This window comes from Panthera leo, chromosome D2 (genome assembly GCF_018350215.1).
Source record: "Panthera leo isolate Ple1 chromosome D2, P.leo_Ple1_pat1.1, whole genome shotgun sequence".
In the NCBI taxonomy this organism is placed as follows: Eukaryota; Metazoa; Chordata; class Mammalia; order Carnivora; family Felidae; genus Panthera; species Panthera leo.
In genome coordinates, this window is record NC_056689.1 from 53,280,692 (window position 1) to 53,301,449 (window position 20,758).

A 20,758-nucleotide genomic window follows, 5' to 3' on the forward strand; every position below is an offset into this window, starting at 1 on the left:
TGTCTCATTTGGCTCTGATAATAAAAAAACAAAGTTAAGTTTCTTTATATCCATTTTACAGATAGAACTGAGACACAGATCAAATTATTTAATATAGATTTGTCGAATGTATCTGCCAAAATTGGGGTATAAAGAGTGGACTTACATTTGATTCACTGATGAATAGTTATTGATGATACAGGTAAAAGGGCGTAGACTTTGTAGAGTTATAAATCTGGGTTTAATCCCAGATCTGCTATTAAACAACAACTAGATCTTAGGCAATTTATGTAAAATCTCTGGGTCTTGGTTCTTCTGTCTGCAAAATGGGCTATTATATGCCCATTATTAAGATTAAATGAGGTAACACAACTAAACCACTTGCCATTGTGGCTGACAGAGTAAATAATCAACAAATGCAAGTTAAAATTCTTTTTCCCCACAGAAATTGGGTTTTTCTTCATGGATTTGGTTTTAATAATCCATATATTAAATAGCAGTAAAAGTAACTAAACATCATCCAAGTGAAAATGAAAGATAGTGTGTGTGTGTATATATATATGTGTGTGTGTGTGTGTGTGTGTGTGTGTACGTATAAATCTATATATATCTATATAGAGAGATATATAGATATATGTCCCATATATCTATATATCTCTCTATATAGACATATACACATATATGTTTATATATAGATATATAGATATATAGATATAGATATATACACACTACTTCCGCCCCAGATAGCAGAAGTCTTTCAGTATCAAGCCTGGCTACGTTCTAGAAACTGTTACTATACTTTACCTAATTTAGGAAAAGGGGCTACACATCAACGAGGATTTATGTGGGGAGAAACAAATATCAGTGCTTTAGGACACTTCAAATATGCTGAAAACAAAACAGGTATCAGCAAAATAATTTATAAGATGTATGTTGTATTCCTAAACTAGAGGAATGCCTCCACTGACACTTCCCTCTCCATTAAATCTTTAAACAGTAAATATCTTAAAACTCCTCTATTTTTCCCAGTGCAAAATTTCTGATTACTGACCACTTAAAAATTCTCCTTCAGAATTATATTAAGGGGTGCCTGGGTGGCTCAGCCAGTTAAGCATCTGACTCTTGATTTCTGCTCAGGTCATCATCTCACAGTTTGTGAGTTCGAGCCCTGTGTCAGGTTCTGCATTGAGAGCGTGGAGCCCCACCTGGAATTCTCTCTCTCCCTCTCTGCCCCTCTGCTGCTCACTCTCTCTCTCTCAAAAATAAATAAATAAACTTTAAAAAAAAAAGAATTAAAATACTAGTAATATTTCTATTTGAAAGGCGGGATTTGGAGTAATTACTTTTACTGATTTTGTCACAGTAATATATATTACTTTAAATCAGAAAAAACTTAACTCTTAAGGTTATAAATTTCTAAGCCTACAAGTCTCAAATTTCTGAATTTCTATAAAATAGGCCTAAATGAATTAGATATGCTATTGAACTACACTAACCCTACTGCAATGTCTTTGAAGAAATTTGACACTGTATTACTACTGAGATGCAAGGCTACTGTTTGTTACATCACAGATGGACGCCCCTTTTATGAATCTACAGGAGAGTCGACTCACTCTCAGAACTCAGCCTAGAAAAAGATGAACACACTGTGTGTGATTATATGGGTACAATTAATCATTCTACTGGTGGCTTCCTTATGTGGTTTGGTTGTATGGAAGAAGAGTGACAAATGTGTGATCTACCTTTGCAATTATGCAGGGCTTTTTGGTAAATGTTTGTCTAGCTTTATTTTGCTATTCTATCTTATTTTTCCATTATTCTGATTTCACTTTTAAAAATCTTATTTTATTGTATGTATATGTGTAAGTCATTTGAATGTTTTTTGGAATGTTGCAGGGAAAGAACAATAAAATTTGTGGCAAATATTCAATGAAATCCAATCTGGTTTGATACAATTTGGTGAAAACCACTGTACTTATTAAAAAACGAATCAGTAGTAACCAGCTGCCAAATTCTACTTTCCATACACAAACCACACATTTCACTTGATCAGTCAAAACCACAAGACAACGGAGATAATTCAGTCTCGTACAATATAAGTGACATTTTTTTTTAATGTTTATTTATTTTTGAGAGAGAGAGAGAGACAGAGTGCAAGGGGGATGGGGTAGGGGCAGAGAGAGAGGGAGACACAGAATCTGAAACAGGCTCCAGGCTCTGAGCTGTCAGCACAGAGCCTGGCGCAGGGCTTGAATTCACAAACCGTGAGATCATGACCTGAGCTGAAGTGGAACGCTTAACTGACTGAGCCACCCAGGTGCCCCTGTAAGTGACATTTCTTAAGTCTTAATCTACTTTCCCAATTCTTTTTCCATTCCAACCTCATCTGTTTTTCTTCCTTCATATTCCATGATGTGAAATCAAAGTGTGTATCCATTATATTTACTGAAAAAAATTTTATGCTCTTCCATTTTAAAATAAGAAACTTTAAAATGTTTAAAACTGGGGGAAAAATCATACACTTCTAGCACTTTTTCTATGATTTTTCTCACATAGTACAAAACCAAAAAATAATATACATATGAGCAAGTCACAACTGATGGGAAACCCAAACTGGAAATAACTTGAATCTATATATTTGTGTTAAATAAAGAAATGCTAAATACTTACTGTTCACAGAATTTTCTGATTTCTTTGAGGATGAATGCCCTGAAAAGAAAACAGCATTGCTTTGTTAAAAATCATTCTGCAACAGTGTAACAGTTATACCTGTGACCAGAATTCTTCCCAAGAGCCTGGTTTACTTTAAACTCTTACAGAAAAGCACCTTACTGTCTTCTAATCTTTCATGTTTCTCAGACTTATCTCTCTAATTAAAATGTTAGAGTCTTTTAGGTAGAGGTATTTTATGCCTGAAATATACAGCACAAAGCTTAAACAAACAATAAACACCTTAAAAAAAAACAAAAAAAAAAAACCATGAATTCATGTTGCAAAAAAAAAAAAAAAAACCCTGCAGATTAGCTGCAACATAATCATATTTTATCAATAGAGATGTTCAACATTTGAAAGCAGTTTACAAATACTCATTTTTCACAATACTTTTTCATATACAGATGAGAATTCTTAGTAACTAAAATTCACACAAAATATTACTACATAAAACAAACATTTTCATTTCTACAATAGTCATCCAGTGAGGGAAACAGAAAGCAAAAAGTACTAAAAATGTACTAGCACAATTTTTAAAAATCATAACTCTATAGAATCTTTTGCAGTAAGACCAGAGGGGAAATAATTCTGAAGCCTGATAAATCAGAAAATGACAGATAACAGATGGAGAGCAACAAGCCCTCTAAACCTCCTTGGATCAAAGATCCCGTAAACCAAAGCTGATGCATAAATAGCCCCTTTCAGGCCCAATGAAGAGGGTGGCACAACCACAGGGTAAAGACTCCACAGGAAGCCAAGGCCTGGACTGTGGCAACCACTTTAGGTTATTGTTTCTTTTCTTTTCTTTTTTAGGTTATTGTTTCTTCACTCCTATTTCCTACTTATCAGAAAGCAAATAAAAACATAGCTAAGCTGGTGACAAATGAAATGATTCTTCTCTGTCCTATGAGGAACACAGTACCAGGTTCCAAATGTCTACAGGTACAAAAAGAGGTTAGCTTACTTTGGAGGCCTAAGGATATAACTGGAACCAAAGGTAAGAAATTGTAGGTTTGGGCTAAATTAGTTAAGGAGAAATCTGCTAACAATTACAACTAACTGAAATGTAAAAGAATATTTTGGGCAGTACTACGTTCTTCCCTGAAGGTGTCAGAGTGAAAGCAGAACAAGTACCTGATATAGAGAGTACATCTCAAACTTATGGTGCCTATGAATCATCCTGGAACTTAAAGTGTACTTGTAATTCAGGAGATCAGGAAGGGTCCGAGACTGTGCATTTCTAACATGCTCCCAAGAGATGACAATACCAAAGGACCATACTTTGAAAAGAAAACCACAGAGTATCTTTTTGCTCATGATCCCAGGGCTGGGATCTCTGATGTTCCCTTCAATGTTGAGAACTGTTTCGCCGATTCACTCACTCACCTAACATTTATTGAACACCTATTATATGGAGAAAGCACTGTGCTTAGAAATTGGATAAAGAATTAAATAAGTTACATGGCCCCTTCCTTAACAGAAAACAAATTATTCCAAGGGTGATATGTATGTCCAAAGGAGAAGTGCATGGTGCTACTGAAATGTTTAATAGGGACCTAACCTTGCTTGGAGGAGTGGGGTGAAGGGTGCCAGGAAAGGCCTTCCCAAGAAAGTGAGCTTGGGGATTGACTGGTAGTGGGGGAGGGGTAATATCTTCAACTTTCTGCCAAGACACTCTACCTAAGTACCGTGTTCTGCTCAGACCTGCCAAAGCAGACTGGTCCTCAAAGTCAAGCTATGGATCTCTTTTAGATTTTTTTCTCTATCCATTCACTCAACCATCTAGCTATCCAATTATCCATCCATCTATCCACTTACTTAACATTTTGTATGATAGTAATCTGACACTACGGGAATCAATGGGACCACAAAGGGAGAACATAGAGAAAGAAGAGAAATCATGTTAACAGCCCTAGGCAACCCCAACACCTAAGGGTATGACTGAGGAGGACCTATAATCAAGAGGTGGAGGAAAGGCCAGAAAGACAGGAAGAAAATCAAGAAAGTAGATTGTTTTGAAGAAGTTTTGTCAACAGTTCAAAATGAGGCTGAGATATTAAGCATTTATTATTATGCAATTTTGGGCCAAATTAAGGTGGTCTGGCTATAAAGTATCACATAAAAATCAAGCTAGTTCCAGATGATCCCAGATACAAAGATATTACAGAGTTCCACATGGTTTTCCTAAGTTTGCTAAAATGCTGTCATTTTCTGCTCTATGCCACAGAAGTTGAAAAAAAGTAACTATATTTTATGCCATCAGGGGCTCTGAATAAAGACTAAATACGAAACACATCTCTCAATTCTACTCTGCCTTGGTTCTCTGTCCCTGAAGTTGTCCCGAAACAATCTTCAAAGTCTTTCATTTTCTCAATCTTTCTTTCTTACACCTTACATGTGCTAGTGGGGTGCTGGGATACAGCAATGAACACAGCAGACAGAACCCTTGCCTTCCTGGGGCTTTTATATAACTGTCATATATGTAATGAGAAAAGTTCCAGGTCTATAATGTTGATGGTATTATAATTAGAAGTATTAATTTAAATTCATGGTCAGGGATGGAATCAGGAAAGGATCCCTAAGGAAGTGACATTTAAGCTTAGACCCAGAGGATGAGTTAGGATGGCATCTGGTGGTGGGGGGAGGGGTTAGAAAGAGAGGAAGCAGCATCTGTGTAGCCTCTAAATGGAAAGAAGTTTGGCATTGTCTAGAAACTGAAAGGCTGTGAAAGTGGAGTATGAAAGTGAGGTGAAGCATGGTGAGAACCACAAGTTTTGTATGCTGGATCATATAAAGCCTCTGGGTTTTATGCAGGTTTTGATTATATCCTAAGAAAAATAGGAAATCATTGCTTTATGGAGAATGGATTAAGGGGAGGGCAGGAGGGATGGCAAGATAGTGGCAGAGCTAGTGAGGATAATACAGCAGTGGTCTAGATGAGAAAACATGGTGGTTTGAACTAGAGTAGAGAGAACTTGAGAAATACACACTGTTGGGGTAAAACTGACAGGATCTGGTAACAAATTAAACATAAATAATGAGAAGAAAGAAGGCATCAAGGATAAGTTCCAGATATGATACTAGTTTTTAGGCTGACAGAGATGTCATCTACTAAAACACGGAACACTACAGGAAAAACATCTGTAAGGAAGATCACACGCATATCCTTGTGTAATCCGAGCGTTCCAACCCCATACCTGATCCTGAGTATCCAGCTATCTGACTGTCTGCTTTGAATGTACTAAACAAGTTTTTACAAGGTAGGGATTAGTTCTTCTTTAATTTGGAATACATAGTGATTAACATGGTATCATACTATGATGTGAATACAATATTATATACTATAATAATGAATTTAACAAAACTCTCAAGTATGATACATTAAATATTTTTAAAACAATTTTTTAAACACAAACAGGATTTTCACATTTATTAACATTTATTTTAGAGTTTGGAAATGACTGAGACAGACACAAAAAGGAATTCTGCTTCAAATACCATTTCTCAATAAACCCCAGAACAGTATTTTCTTCTCACCATCTATCAATCTCACCAACTCTGTAAGTTGGTGGTACTATACGCTTGAATATGTTATGATTCACAAGAAAAAAAATACATGTAAGAAGGAAACCTATTAATAATCTTCATAGCTGGAGCAAGGGAGCCCTCTCCTGTCCAAGTATTATGTTAACATTTGGCTGAATCTAATGTAATCTTCCATTAACCACGTAATTTAAGTTCAATTCACTCTAAGTTATAGCCAATTTACTCTATTATGGACTGAAAAATAAACTAGCAGTAACCTTCATAATAGCTAACTATGCACCAAGCACTGTGCTAACAGCTTATATGCATTATCTCATTTGAACTTCTGAACAATCCTATAATCTAGGTACTACCATCATGACAATTTTACACATGAAGAAATTAAGGCTTAGAGAGCCTAAGGACTACTGAGGAAGAAGTAAGTGATTGATGGATTTGAATTTAACAATTATTTACTAAGTGTATGTGAACAGCACCATGCTAGGTTCTGAGGACACATATATATCAAGCTCTATGATTTCAAGAAGCTCATAAGCTAGTAAGAAAATCACACAGGCCAAGGTAATTGAAATCACAGTGTTATAATTTTATACTGACTTATAGATTATGTACTGTTTCACAATGTTCAAAGTGCCTCTCACATTCTTATTTGATTCTCCACAATAAGCTCAAACAGCACAGAAGCCCATTATTCACATCGTCCCTACTTACATGAGGAAAGTAAAACTCAAAAAGCTCAGGGACTTGCCCAAGGTAACAGGTGTCTAAGAGACAAAGTCAGGAAGGAGAATGCTATTTGCAACATTATTACTGTCTGCCCAAAATGAATTAAAACCATACTTGTTTTTGAAACTCCTGTAAATTACTATAAATTCCTATCTAAATTCCCCAACCAGTTTCCTTTCAACTACTATAAAACAGAAATCTAAATACATTCACCAATTAAATTCTACATTTGATACATATAGCAGATTACATTTCATGTTTAAAAATGTGAGTAGGTATTATATTTGAATTCCCTTTTACCTTTTGCTTTTTTCTGAGACGTCTCTTCTACAGAAGATGATCTGGATTTTTTATGTGATGACTCTTCATGATCTTTTTTGGATTTATCCTTTCTTTTTTTTGACTTGACTTCTTTTCTCCTTTATGTTGAACAATATAAAACTAAAGTTAACTTTTTCAACTGACCTTTATGAAAAATAAGAACCAATGAGCAAAACAGTCAAATTAGTTAAAGTACATATTTTTACAATGGACTTTACATAAGGAACCCTTAAATGAGTCTGTAAATATTTCAGGCTAGTATATTAATTGAGACAATTTTGAAGGAAGCCTAAAACTCTAAGACAAATTATTTTTTGTAAGTTCTGTATACAAACCTTAGTAAATATAAATCATAGTTTCCTCATTTCCTACTTGTTTTCTATCATTTAGCCATTTTTTAAATTACAAAAACAAATGTCATTTCCCTCCACATAATTCCTATCTACCTATACTTTGAAAAAACACACAAAACAAGAAGAAACACTCTAACAGTTCCAAATCATCTGTAAATAGAAAATTCTTCTGCTAAGAGAAAAGGAATACAGTAAAGGCATAAAGGAATGAGGATGGAGGGGCTTACTTTAACTCAAATGTCTACTTTAGACCATTTGTCCTTTTACTGCTGTAGCTTTATCTCTTCTAGGCCATGTTTACAAGGCTGTTGGTACCATGGCTGGCAAGCAATTGATTTTAACTGGTTAAGAAAGGAAACACTAGATAGGAAAAGGTGATAATGCTGAAATTAGGACCGAGAAGGAAAATGAAGAGACAACAGGGAATTAGTTTCAAGAAATTTACTCATCAGACCTTCCAAATTAAGGTACTTATACCAAATGCTATACTTTTTAAGGCAATCATCACTTTCTGCCTTTCATAAGAATCATTTCAATTTTGAAATGAAGCTCGAAAGTCAAGGTAAAAAAAACCCTCTGGTATCACTGATGGAGAGGGGAAATAAAGGTTAGGCTATTCAAGTAATCTAAGAAATTCTACTAATTTCAATAATTTAAAAATTATTAATTATTTAATATTTATTTTTAACAACTAAAATACTAGATACAGCACATTCATAGCATAGCTGATTTAAAAATTAATCTACTGGGGCACCTGGATGGATCATTCGGTTAAGCGTCCAACTTTAGCCCAGGTCGTGATCTCATGGTTCGTGGGTTTGAGCCCCGCATTGGGCTCTGTGCTGACAGCTCAGAGCCTGGAGCCTGCTTTGGATTCTGTGTCTCCCTCTCTCTCTGACCCTCCCCTGCTCGTGCTCTGTCTCTCAAAAATAAATAAACGTCAAAAAATTTTTTTAATATACTGACATATATATTTTATAAAGTTGCAGAATCTCATTGTTAAACTTTTAACTTATTCAGGGCCTTATTCAGGCCCTGAAATGTGATCGTCACAATAACGGCAGGTCACCAATTTTGTCTGAACATCCTCAATACCAGGGACCCCTCTATGCTTGACCTACCATATGCCAGGCACCATGTCAAGCACTTTACATGCACTTTCACTAGTGTATCCTTAGCATCCTCATTTTTAGAGTTGATAAAATTGAGTCTTACAGAGGTTAAGTACCTTTTTTTCTAATGCATATTTATTTATTTTGAAAGAGGGGAGGAGGAGAGGAAGGGGCAGCAAGAGAGAGAGAGAGAATCCCAAGCAGGCTCTGCACTGTTGGTGCAATCTCATAAACCATAAGATCATGACATGAGCCAAAATCAATTCCAGAGGCTTAATGCTTAACTGAGCCACCCAGGTGCCCCCCAGAGCTTAAGTACCGTGCCTAAAACAGACAACTAGTAAGTGGAGAAGCTGAGAGAAATACACAGGAGTCTGATTTCCAAGCCCATGATCTTACTTATATATACACTGCATATTGCAGAACATGGATACTCCCCCCCCCACTGAATATGACAGGCACATTCTAGCTCACTCAACAGGAGCCTGATTTTGACATTTGAAATGAGAACAGAGGAATATAATCCCTTGTAAGAATGACAAACTCCAAATAAAACACTGTTTAAATGAGACATATGAAATCACTTTATGAAGACCTGCTTTATAATACAGTTCCAAGAATATTATGGCATCTAAACACTGACTCCAAACTAAAAATTCTAATATCTATCACCCTGCACAGGCCTTCCTATTTAAAACTGCTTGGCTAGAGTAAGGCATGGCAAACTTCCAGTTCCCTGGTATATGTATACAGTCTATCCCAGACATTCTACACAATCAATTAATTAAACCATCAACCACTTAAATCTACATTTTGACACTGAGTGCAGGTAAGTGACTATACAAGACTACTAAACAATAACAACAGCATTTCAAAAGATAATATTACCTGTGATGAAAATTTAATTTAAAGGAACATTCTTGGCATAATCCTAAAAAATAAAAATAAAAAAGTGACACCACTGAAAGGCTGAATTTGAATAACTGTACTGCTACTGTACTTTTAATATCATACATTCTCATTCTTCCTTATATCCCTTTACTATAAGAGGGGAGACAAAACTCTGAAAAAAAAATCTGATTCTCTCCACTTCAAAAAATGCCTATGCACAGTAAAAATGGTATTAGAATGCTTGAGAAATTTTAAATATTCTAACATTGCTTTAAAAAAAGTGCTGTCAATTTATTCTAAAAGCAAACTCTGTTTCATACACAGCATTAATGTGTGTCTCACATCAAAAGTATCTAATAACAATAGTCTGGGTATAGTCACTTGGTCTGAAGTACTCTAAGAGTTTTCAAATAGAAAAGAGCATTTCAAAAAGTTCCAGTTGTGGGCTCTTCTTTTGCCTTATACTTAATTTCAGTTCATACCAGCTGACTTGTCCCCATGAGTACTTCCAGGAGGGACTTCTGCACTGGTGAGCATTAAGTAGCACATGAGGAAATTCTTGACTTCTATATGGAGTGGGCAGAAAATTGCCAGGAGTTTACTTAGGTAAGGTAATTAACATGACAGGAGAAGAAGCTGACACAGAAGAGTAGCTTAGAAGAAAGAAAGAAAGAAAGAAAGAAAGAAAGAAAGAAAGAAAGAAAGAAAGAAAGAAAGAAAGAAAGAAAGAGAAAGAGAGAAAGAGAAAGAATGAAAGATTCTAAAACATGCATATTACAAGAGGTTGCTGTATTCTGGGGTATAACCTTAAGATTTTAAGACTGATGTCACAAACAGTTATGCCCACCTAAATCTTTTTCCTTATTGACACAAAGAGAGTGCATTTATTGTCCACACCGTAACAATATGGCTACTAGGTAACAGATTTTATGCTGACTTTTCTGATACTCTGCATCTCATTGTGCACTGGTGACATACTCATGTTAATGGGAAGAGGTCTTAACTTTACAAATTATCGGTTTACATCTGTCATTAGAACTGTTTCACCCAGGGGCACCTGGGTGGCTCAGTCGGTTAAGCGTCTGACTTCGGCTCAGGTCATGATCTCGCGGTCCGTGAGTTTGAGCCCTGAGTCGGGCTCTGTGCTGACAGCTCAGAGCCTGGAGCCTGTTTCAGATTCTGTGTCTCCCTCTCTCTCTGCCTCTCCCCTATTCACGCTCTGTCTCTCTCTGTCTCAAAAATAAATAAACGTTTAAAAAAAAAAAATTAAAAAAAAAAAAAGAACTGTTTCACCCAAATGTCACCATAATAGTGACCGCATAAAAATTTTAGCCTCAAAAGTTATCTATCACTTTGGGAAGCTCTCAGAAAAAAGAGCACTTCCAGAAAGACACATTAAAATTTTTTAATTAAACCTTAAATTAGCCTATATATTTTTAAATCTAAGCAATTAGATAAACTTTGAAGAAAGCAATTATATAACACCTAAAATCAACTTACTTAATTTAACAAGTGCATTTCTCTTTTCACCATGTTCAATGTAACCAAAATTAACTTCCCAACTCTTCAAATCTTCTTTTTCTTCACAACATTTATTTCCACAGAAAAACTGGCCTGTGAAAAAGAAAGGAATATTAGCTACGATAGTTGGAAACAATTTTAATCTGGAATATTAATATCAATTTGGAATTACTCCTGAAATTTAACATACATATATTCTAGTTCTAGCAAGTCAGCATTAAAAAATAACTGAGTGTAATAACTACAGTATGCTCAACAAATGTGTAAATAAGTATTAAATCAAAGAGCTAAAGAAAGTATTTAAAAAAAAATCAGTCACAGAATTCTTGCTCAACAGATAAACTGTTTAGATCAGAGTTTTACTAACTCCCTGTTAGGGAATCTTCTACTTTGGAAAATGGAAGTACTAAAAGAGTATACTCAATAATACCCTAAAAGAATAAATATATTTTCCATAATACATGTATTTATATGTTGGCGAATCCCTTTTAATATTTAATAATAATTTTTAAATTGATTAAAATTCTAACATTATGCCATCTATTTTAAATACCAGCATAAAATGGCATTTAAAGCACGTTTTAGATGGTAGCACTCTGAGATGAAATGACTAAGTAGAATAATAATGTTCTATGTTTTAGAGTTACTTGACTCTAAAATCAACACAACATATCTGCTGTGTATGAAAACATTCTGCATAAAAGGACTGATCCTGACAATCCAAGAGGAAAAAATGAAAGGAACTACCCAACTACTATTTCCTTTCACAGAATGAACCTTTTATTTGTACAGTAAAAAAGTAATTGCACCAACAGGAACAAATCTAAACTTTTCATTAAAAGGAAATTATCAAAATGGATTTTGAAAATTATCAGTCCAAAGAACCTGTAACTTTTCTAAATTGGCATTTTTCACTCATTCCAAGTGAATACATTATGAAATGTATGCATGTTTAGTAATGGCTCTATTGTTAAAATGGCAACCAAATTATAATTCTAAATCATAGCAATAGCTTTCGCTCACCAATCAATCCTTTTTTCACTTATATTAGTTTAGAGAATGCCCTTTAATTTGTTTTTTATTTTATTTATTTATTTTTTTTATTTTTGGGACAGAGAGAGACAGAGCATGAACGGGGGAGGGGCAGAGAGAGAGGGAGACACAGAATCGGAAACAGGCTCCAGGCTCCGAGCCATCAGCCCAGAGCCCGACGCGGGGCTCGAACTCACGGACCGCGAGATCGTGACCTGGCTGAAGTCGGACGCTTAACCGACTGCGCCACCCAGGCGCCCCAGCCCTTTAATTTTTTAAAGCAGCATTACTTACCATCACCTGAAAATTCCACTTAATAAAAGTACAAAATTTTAAAACTGTGAAACATTTCAAAATTTCTCATTGTTTAGGTAAAAACATAAACTAAAATGTAATACTAAGAAAAGTTAAAAATAGCTTTAAATTTATTCTTTTTCCTTCTCCTTTAGAGTATCTTCAGGGCTGATCCTTTATCTAAAGAACAAAAAAGTCCTACTCTTTAATTTTGTTTTATTGCATATCCAGTTTTACACTTCACACAGACATCGAATTTATGGAAGATGGAAATGATCCACAGGGTGGTGTCAAAGTTTAATCATTCTAAAATGCAACCTTTATTTTTAAAGTTTTTAAGTTATTGGTTTAAAATGATTTCCTAAATGCTCCTATGCAGTTTTCAGAAGCATTAACAGTTTGAAATGCAATTATCAAAAAAGAGGTAACTTTACAGCATGAAATAGGATAAAGATATTAATTTTTCAGAGACTTATGAGGAGATTACAACAATGCATTAAAAAAGCATTTAATAACTGCCTCCCAAATGTTTGATCTTTTGCTGTAAGACTAAATATTTGGTCTCAGTCTCAATGATATCCCAAAATAAGAACTAGCCTATCCAAAAATTCCATTTGGTTGAAAGTGATAGTTAATCTCTACTTTCAAAATGTGATTAGACTGAAATACAATAATACCAAATCATTCTTCCAAAAGTTAATAAAAAGAAAAACTCAAGTATTCATCCTTTACTAGTTTCCTTTAACTCTTTAAACATTTTTGGGGTGCCTCGGTGGCTCAGTCAGTTAAGTGTCCAACTCTTGATTTTAATTCAGGTCAGGATCTCACGGTTCATGGGTTCGAGCCCCACATTGGACACAGCACTAACAGTGTGGAGTCTGCTTGGCATTCTCTCTCTCTCTCTCTCTCTCTCTCTCTCTCTCTCTCTGTCCCTCTCTCCCCGCTCTCTCTGCCTCTTTCCTGCTCAAGCATTCTATCTCTCAAAATAAATAAACTTTAAAAGTTTTGTAAAAAATAAACATTTTCTACTTATACTCTTATCAAATGTTCTAAAAGCAAAAATTCTAGAGGTAAAAATCTTTAAAGCATTATATTTTGACATTTGCTAATGTATCACAAATACATTGTCTGTAATTTTACTTTTATAGATAAGCATTTATTGTATAAATCAGGAACAATCTTACCAAATGACTTCAATTCAATAGTATAACAAAATAACCTCATCCTATTAAAAAGTAAAATTTCAAAAAGGAATTACCTTTCCCTGAAATTACTTCTTTTTCTACTCGCCACCTAAATCCAAACTAATGAGAAAAAAATTACATTTATGTTAGGATAAATTTAAACATTACTTAAATTGTATGTACATCTAAACACAGAGCCAATAACTGAAATAATGATATTTACCAACATAAAAAGCAAATCTAATTCACCAGGAGGGGAAGATGGCAGGGGAATAGGAGGACCTTAGGCTCACCTTGTCCAATGAATACTACTAGATAACTATCAATTATCCTAAATACCCCAGAAATCAACCTGAAGACTTAAAGAACTATGTAAAATATGACACTATATACCTAAAACATAGGGAGAAGAGGAGTGAAAAATGGATTCAAACGTAAACCATGAACTTACTAGAGACCGCAATATATAAAAGATGTTATACATAAAGCTAATGGTAACCACAAATGAAACTACCATTAAATATGCAAAGAATAAAGAGAAAGAAATCCAACTATCCCACTAAAGAAAACCAGCAAACCATTTATGAGAGAAAGATGAGAAAGGATCAGACAAAAGAAACAACCACAAAATGAGTAATAAAATAGCAATAAATACATATCTATCAATAATTACACTGAATGTAAATGAACTAAATACTCCAATCAAAAGACATAGGGTGACAGAATGAATAGAAAATCAAAACCCATCTATATGTTGCCTACAAGAGACTATTTTAGACCTAAAGACACATGCTTTGAGGATGTGAGAGGATGTGAGAGGATGTGAGAGGTGAGAGGATGGAGAAACATTTATCATGCAAATGATGTCAAAAGAAAGCCGGAGTAGCAATACTTATATCAGAAAAAACAGACTTTAAAACAAAGACTGTTGGGGCGCCTGGGTGGCTCAGTCAGTTGAGTGTCCGACTTCAGCTCAGGTCATGATCTCACAGCTCCTCAGTTCGAGCCCCACATCAGGCTCTATGCTGACAGCTCGGAGCCTGGAGCCTGCTTTGGATTCTGTGTCTTCCTCTCTCTCTGCCCCTAACCCACTCTCATTCTGTCTCTGTCTCTCTCAAAACTAAACATTAAAAAAAAAAAATTTTACACAAAGACTGTAACAATAGACAAAGAAGGACACTATATATTAATAAAGAGGACAATCCAAGAAGAAGATATGACAATTGTAAATATTTATGCACCCAACATGAAAGCACTCAAATACATAAAACAGTTAATAACAAACATAAAGGAACTAATCAATAATAATACAGTAGTAAGTAACAGTAGGGGACTTTAATACCCCACTTACATCAATGGACAGATCATCTAAACAGAAAATCAGTAAGGAAACAATGGCTTCAAATGACACATTGGAACAGATGGATTTAACAGATATATATTCAGATATATTCAGAACACTGCATCCTAAAATAGCAGAACATATTCTTTTCAAGTGCATGTGGAACGTTCTCCAGGATAGATCATGTATTACGCCACAAAACAAGCTTCAATAAATTCATGAAGATCAAAGTCATATACCATGTATCTTTTCTGACCATAATGCTATGAAACTAGATGTCAACCATCAGAAAAATTCTGGAAAGACCACAAATACATGGAGGTTAAATAACATGCTACTAAACAATGAATGAGCCAACCAGGAAATAAAAGAAGTACTGAAAAAAGTATATGGAAACAAATGAAATAAAAACACAACAGTTTAAAAACCTTTATAAAAAAACAAAATGGGGCACCTGGGTGGCTCAGTCAGCTAACTGTCCTACTCTTGGTTTCAGCTCAGATCATGATCTCACTGTTGGTGGGTTCGAGCCTGCTTGGGATTCTCTCTCTCCCCCTCTCTCTGCACCTCCCTTGCTTGCTTGCTCTTTCTCAAAATAAATAAATAAACATTTAAAAATAAAATAAATAAAACCTTGTGATGCAGCAAAAGCGGTTCGAAGGGGGAAGATTATAGCAATACAGGCCTACTTCAAGAAGCAAGAAAAATCTCAAATAAATAACCTAACCTTGTACCTAAAGGAGCTAGAAAAATAACAAATAAAACATAAAACTAGCAGAAGAAGGAAATAATAGGATTAGAGCAGAAATGATATAGAAACTAAAAAAATAATAGAACAGATCAATGAAACCAGGAGCAGGTTCTTGGAAAAAAAATCAATAAAATTAATAAATCTCCAGCCAAACTGAGAGAAAGGACCCAAATCAATAAAATCACAAATGAGAGAAGAGAAATAACAACCAACACCACAGAAATACAAATAATGATGAAAAACTATATGCCAACAAACTAGGCAACCTAGAAAAAATGAATAAATTCCCAGAAACATAAAAACTACCAAAACTGAAGCTGAAGGAAATAGAAAATTTGAACAGACTGATAACCAGCAAAGAAATTGATTCAGTAATCAAAAAGACTCCAAACAAACAGAAGTCCAGGACCAGATGGCTTCACAGGTGAATTTTACCAAACATTTAAAGAAGAGTTAATACCTACTCTTCTCAAACTATTGCATAGAATACAAAAAGGAAAACTTTCAAATTCACCCTATAAGGTCAGCATTACCCTGATACCAAAACCAGATAAAGACACCACCAAAAAAAGAAAACTACAGGCCAACATCTCTCATGAACATTGATGCAAAAATACTCAACAAAAATACTACCAAAACAAATCCAACAATATGTTTTAAAAAATCATTCACTACAATCAAGTGGGATTTATTCCTGGGTGTCAATAGTGGTTCAATATTTGCAAATCAAACAACATGATGTATCGCATCAATAAGAGAAAGGATAAGAACTATATGATTTCAATAGATGCAGAAAAAGCATTTGACAAAGTACAACATCCATTCATGATAAAAAACCCTCAAAAATAGTAGGTTTAGAGGGAACCTATCTCAACACAATAAGGGCCATATATGAAAAACCCAAAGCTAACATCATTCTCAGTGGGGAAAAACTGAGAGCCTTTCCCCTAACTAAGGTCAGGAATAAGACAAGAGTGTTCACTCTCACTACTTTTATTCAACATAGTACTGCAGACAACAAAAAGAAATAAAAGGCACCCAAATCAGTAAGAAAAAAATTAAAACTTTCACTATTTACAGATGACACGATACTACATATAGAAAACTGAAAGACTCCACCAAAGAACTGCCAGAACTGATAAATTCAGTAAAGTTGCAGAGTACAAAATCAACATACAGAAATCTGTTGTATTTCTGTACACCAATAATGAAGCAGTAGAAAGAGAAATTAAGAAACTATCTTATTTACAACTGCACCAAAAATAATAAGATACCTAGGAACAAACCTAACCAAATAGACACAGGTGAAAGACCTGTACTCCATAAATCATAAAACACTGATGAAAGAAACTGAAGAGGACACAAAGAAGTGGAAAGACATCCCACACTCACGGACCGGAAGAACAAATATTGTCAAAATGTCTGTACTACCCAAAGCAATCTACACATTGAATGCAATCTCTATCAAAATACCAACAACATTTTTCACAGAACTAGAACAAATAACACTAAAATTTGTATGGAACCACAAAGACCATGAGTAGCCAAAGCAATCTTGAAAAAGAAAAGCAAACCTGGAGGCATCACAACTCTGGACTTCAAGTTACATTACAAAGCTGTAGTAGTCAAAACATTATGGTACTGGCACAAAAACAGACACATAGATCAATGGAACAGAATAGAAAATCCAGAAATAACCCCACAATTGTAAGGTCAATTAATCTCTGACAAAGTGGGAAAGAATACCCAATGGGCAAAAGTCAATCTCTTCAACAAATGAATGGTATTGGGAAAACTGGACAGCAACAAGCAAAAGAATTAAACTGGACTACTTCCTACACCATACACAAGAATAAATTCAAAATGGATTAAAGACCTAAATGTGAGACCTGAAACCATACAAATCCTAGAAAACAGCAATGGGAATAATTTCTCTGGCATTGGCTATAACAACTTTTTCTTGATAGGTCCCTTGAGGCAAAGGAAACAAAAGCAAAAAACTATTGGAAGTACATCAGAATAAAAAGTTTCTCCACAGTGAAGGAAACAATCAACAAAACTAAAAGGCAATCTATGGAATGGGGAAGATATCTGCAAATGACAGATCTAATAAAGGGTTGGTCCAAAAAACAAACAACTTATACAACTCCACACCCCAAAAACAAGTAATTCAATTAAAAATGGGCAAAAGACATGAACAGATATTTTTCCAAAGAAGACATACAGATGGCCAACAGACATATGAAAAGATGCTCATCATCACTTATCATCAGGGAAATGCAAATCAAAACTACAATGAGATATTACCTCGCACTTATCAATATAGCTAAAATAAAAAAACATAAGAAACAACAAGGGTTGGCAAGGATGTAGAGAAAAAGGAACCCTCCTGCGCTGTTGGTGGGAATGCAAACTGGTGCAGCCACTCTGAAAAACAGTATGGAGGTTCCTCAGAAAGTTAAAGATAGAACAGCCTTAAGATCCAGCAATAACACTACTCGGTATTTACCCAAAGATACAAAAACACTAATTCAAAGGGATACATGCACCCCTATGCAGCACTATTTACAACAGCCAAAATATGGAAGCAGCTCAAGTGTCCATAGATTGACGAATGGATAAAGAAGATGTGTTATATAAAAATACACACACACACACACACACACACACACACTCGAATATTATTCATCCATAAAAAAGAATGGAGTCTTGCCATTTGCAATGACATGGATGGAGCTAGAGACTACTATGCTAAGTGAAATAAGTCAGTCAGAGAAAGACAAATACCATATGATTTCACTCATGTGGAATTTAAGAAACAAAATAGATAAAGGGAAGAGAGAAAGAGTGAGAGAAAGTGAGAAAGAGAGAGAAACCAAGAGACTCTTAACTACAGAGAACTGATGGTTACCAGCAGGGAGGTGGGGGTGGGTAGATGAAACATATGATGGGGAGTAAACCTGTGATGAGCAACAAGTGATTAAAATAAAGAGTTAAAAAAAAGCAAACTTAATTTTAAACATGATAGCTTTTTTTTCTCCATACAGGATTCCAGTTATTTAAAGATATATTTGAACAATGTTAAGGAACAATCTTTACTTTAAAAAAATTCTTTTTTAACGTTTTTATTTGTTTTTGAAGGAGAGAGAGCATGAGCTGGGGAGGAGCAGAGAGACAGGGAGACACAGAATTCGAAGCAGGCTCCAGGCTCTAAGCTGTCAGCACAGAGCCCGATGCGGGGCTCGAACTCAGACTGCAAGATCATGACCCGAGCCGAAGTCGGATGCTTAACCAACTAAGCCATCCAGGTGCCCCTTGAACAATCTTTACTTTTAAACTACTTATTAAAAGGTACAGGTGCTAGGCCACAAGATGCCTCCTTTAATAAAAAATATATATATTATTTTATGATATTGACAGAAAAAAAAGAGATTATAGTACAGTAAAGAAGCAATATACTATAGTGCAAAAGAGTTGAATTATCCAGGTTTTAGGTCTTAGCCCCACCGCTTAACAGGTTATAACTGGACAAGGTATTAAATATTCTTGTGCCTCAGTTTCCTCATACGTAATGCAGAGATAACACAGTTCTTTCTTCTTTGGTTTAAGAGGTTTAAATAGGAATAGTACACATAAAGTACTTAGAATAGTACCTGGTACATACTACCCCAGGGGTTAGCAACTATGGCTCACAGGCCTGCTGCCTGTTTTACATATAAAGTTTTATTAGAACACAACCACAACCATTCATTCATGAATGGCTCTTTCCTCACTGCAATGGCAAAGTAATGAACAAGAAAGAGAAATGGGACCCTCTGGACCCTAAAGTGGAAAGGTATTAAACTTCCCTCCAGATTCCTAAACATACCTTTGTATTTTAGCTAAAAAATGTTTTTTCTCCACTGCCTTTTTAAGATCTTTCATATTCACATGTTAATTTCCTGAAATTATAGTAAATTATTTCGTTTTCTATTCAGTTTACTGTAATGGTTAAAAGCTCAGCTCTAGAATCATACAGACCCAATGTAAGCTCTACCATTCACTAACTAGCTCTGTGACCTTGGAAAGTTTCTTAACTTCTCAGTCTATTTATTTCCTTTGTATGAATAAAAACCCCAATATTATAGGTTGCTATATTAAGATAATTCAGATGAAGTATTCAATGCCTGTTTAACTTTGCCTATTTTTTTTAATCACCTATTACTTGAATCAGGCAATTTTGTATTTTAAATGCAAATGAGGGCTCAAAATATTTGAAAATATTCTCATTAAAATCCCCCCCCAAAAAAAAAAAAATCTCTCCAGTCTAGGAAAAAAATAAAGCATTCAAAATAAGTCTGTTTAATTCTACTTTTAAGTCCATACATGTATGTGAGGATTGCTTGTCATAAAACATATATGTTAGGATGTCCACTGAAGCACAGTCAAATGAAAATAAGTTTCCCAACTTTTTCTTCCATTCATTAATCTATTCAATAATTATTTAAAAAAAAAATTTTTTTTTACATTTATTTATTTTTGAGAGACAGAGAAAGACAGAGGACGAGTGAGGGAGGGGCAGAGAGAGAAGGAGACACACAATCCAAAGCAGGCTCCATGCTCTGAGCTGACAGCATAGAGCCTGACATGGGGCTTGAACTCACAAACCGTGAGATCATGACCTGAGCTGAAGTTGGACGCTTAACCGACTGAGCCACCCAGGTGTCCCAATCTATTCAATAATTATCAAGCAACTACTTACTGGGCCTGGAACTCTGCTGAAGATATAAAATGATTATTAAAATGTCTGTCAGAGGTGCCTGGGTGGCTCGGTCAGTTCAGTGTCCGACTTCGGCTCAGGTCATGACCTCACGGTTTGTAAGTTCAAGCCCCTCACTGGGCTCTGTGCTGATGGCTCAGAGCCTGGAGCCTGCTTCGGACTCTTTGCCTCCCTCTCTCTTTGCCCCTCCCCCACTCACACTCTGTCTCTGCCTCAAAAGTAAACAAACATTAAA

The 20,758-nt window shown here is 35.2% G+C and overlaps 1 protein-coding gene across 3 annotated transcripts in view; it reads right to left on the minus strand.

The window, feature by feature from the left end:
* The window catches only part of LOC122202382 (protein FRA10AC1), a 36,893-nt gene that overhangs the window by 5,789 nt on the left and 10,346 nt on the right, over window positions 1-20,758 (minus strand). For 2 of the 3 annotated variants that reach the window (XM_042908738.1, XM_042908737.1), the window contains exons 9-13: window positions 13,746-13,791; window positions 11,141-11,254; window positions 9,638-9,680; window positions 7,264-7,382; window positions 2,650-2,688 (exon numbers count right to left, since the gene is read on the minus strand). In XM_042908738.1, coding sequence (XP_042764672.1) covers window positions 2,650-2,688; window positions 7,264-7,382; window positions 9,638-9,680; window positions 11,141-11,254; window positions 13,746-13,791 — 361 coding nt within the window. Of the gene's footprint in view, window positions 1-2,649; window positions 2,689-7,263; window positions 7,383-7,832; window positions 7,998-9,637; window positions 9,681-11,140; window positions 11,255-13,745; window positions 13,792-20,758 lie in introns of those variants that run through there. The other variant, XM_042908739.1, reaches the window with a different exon arrangement.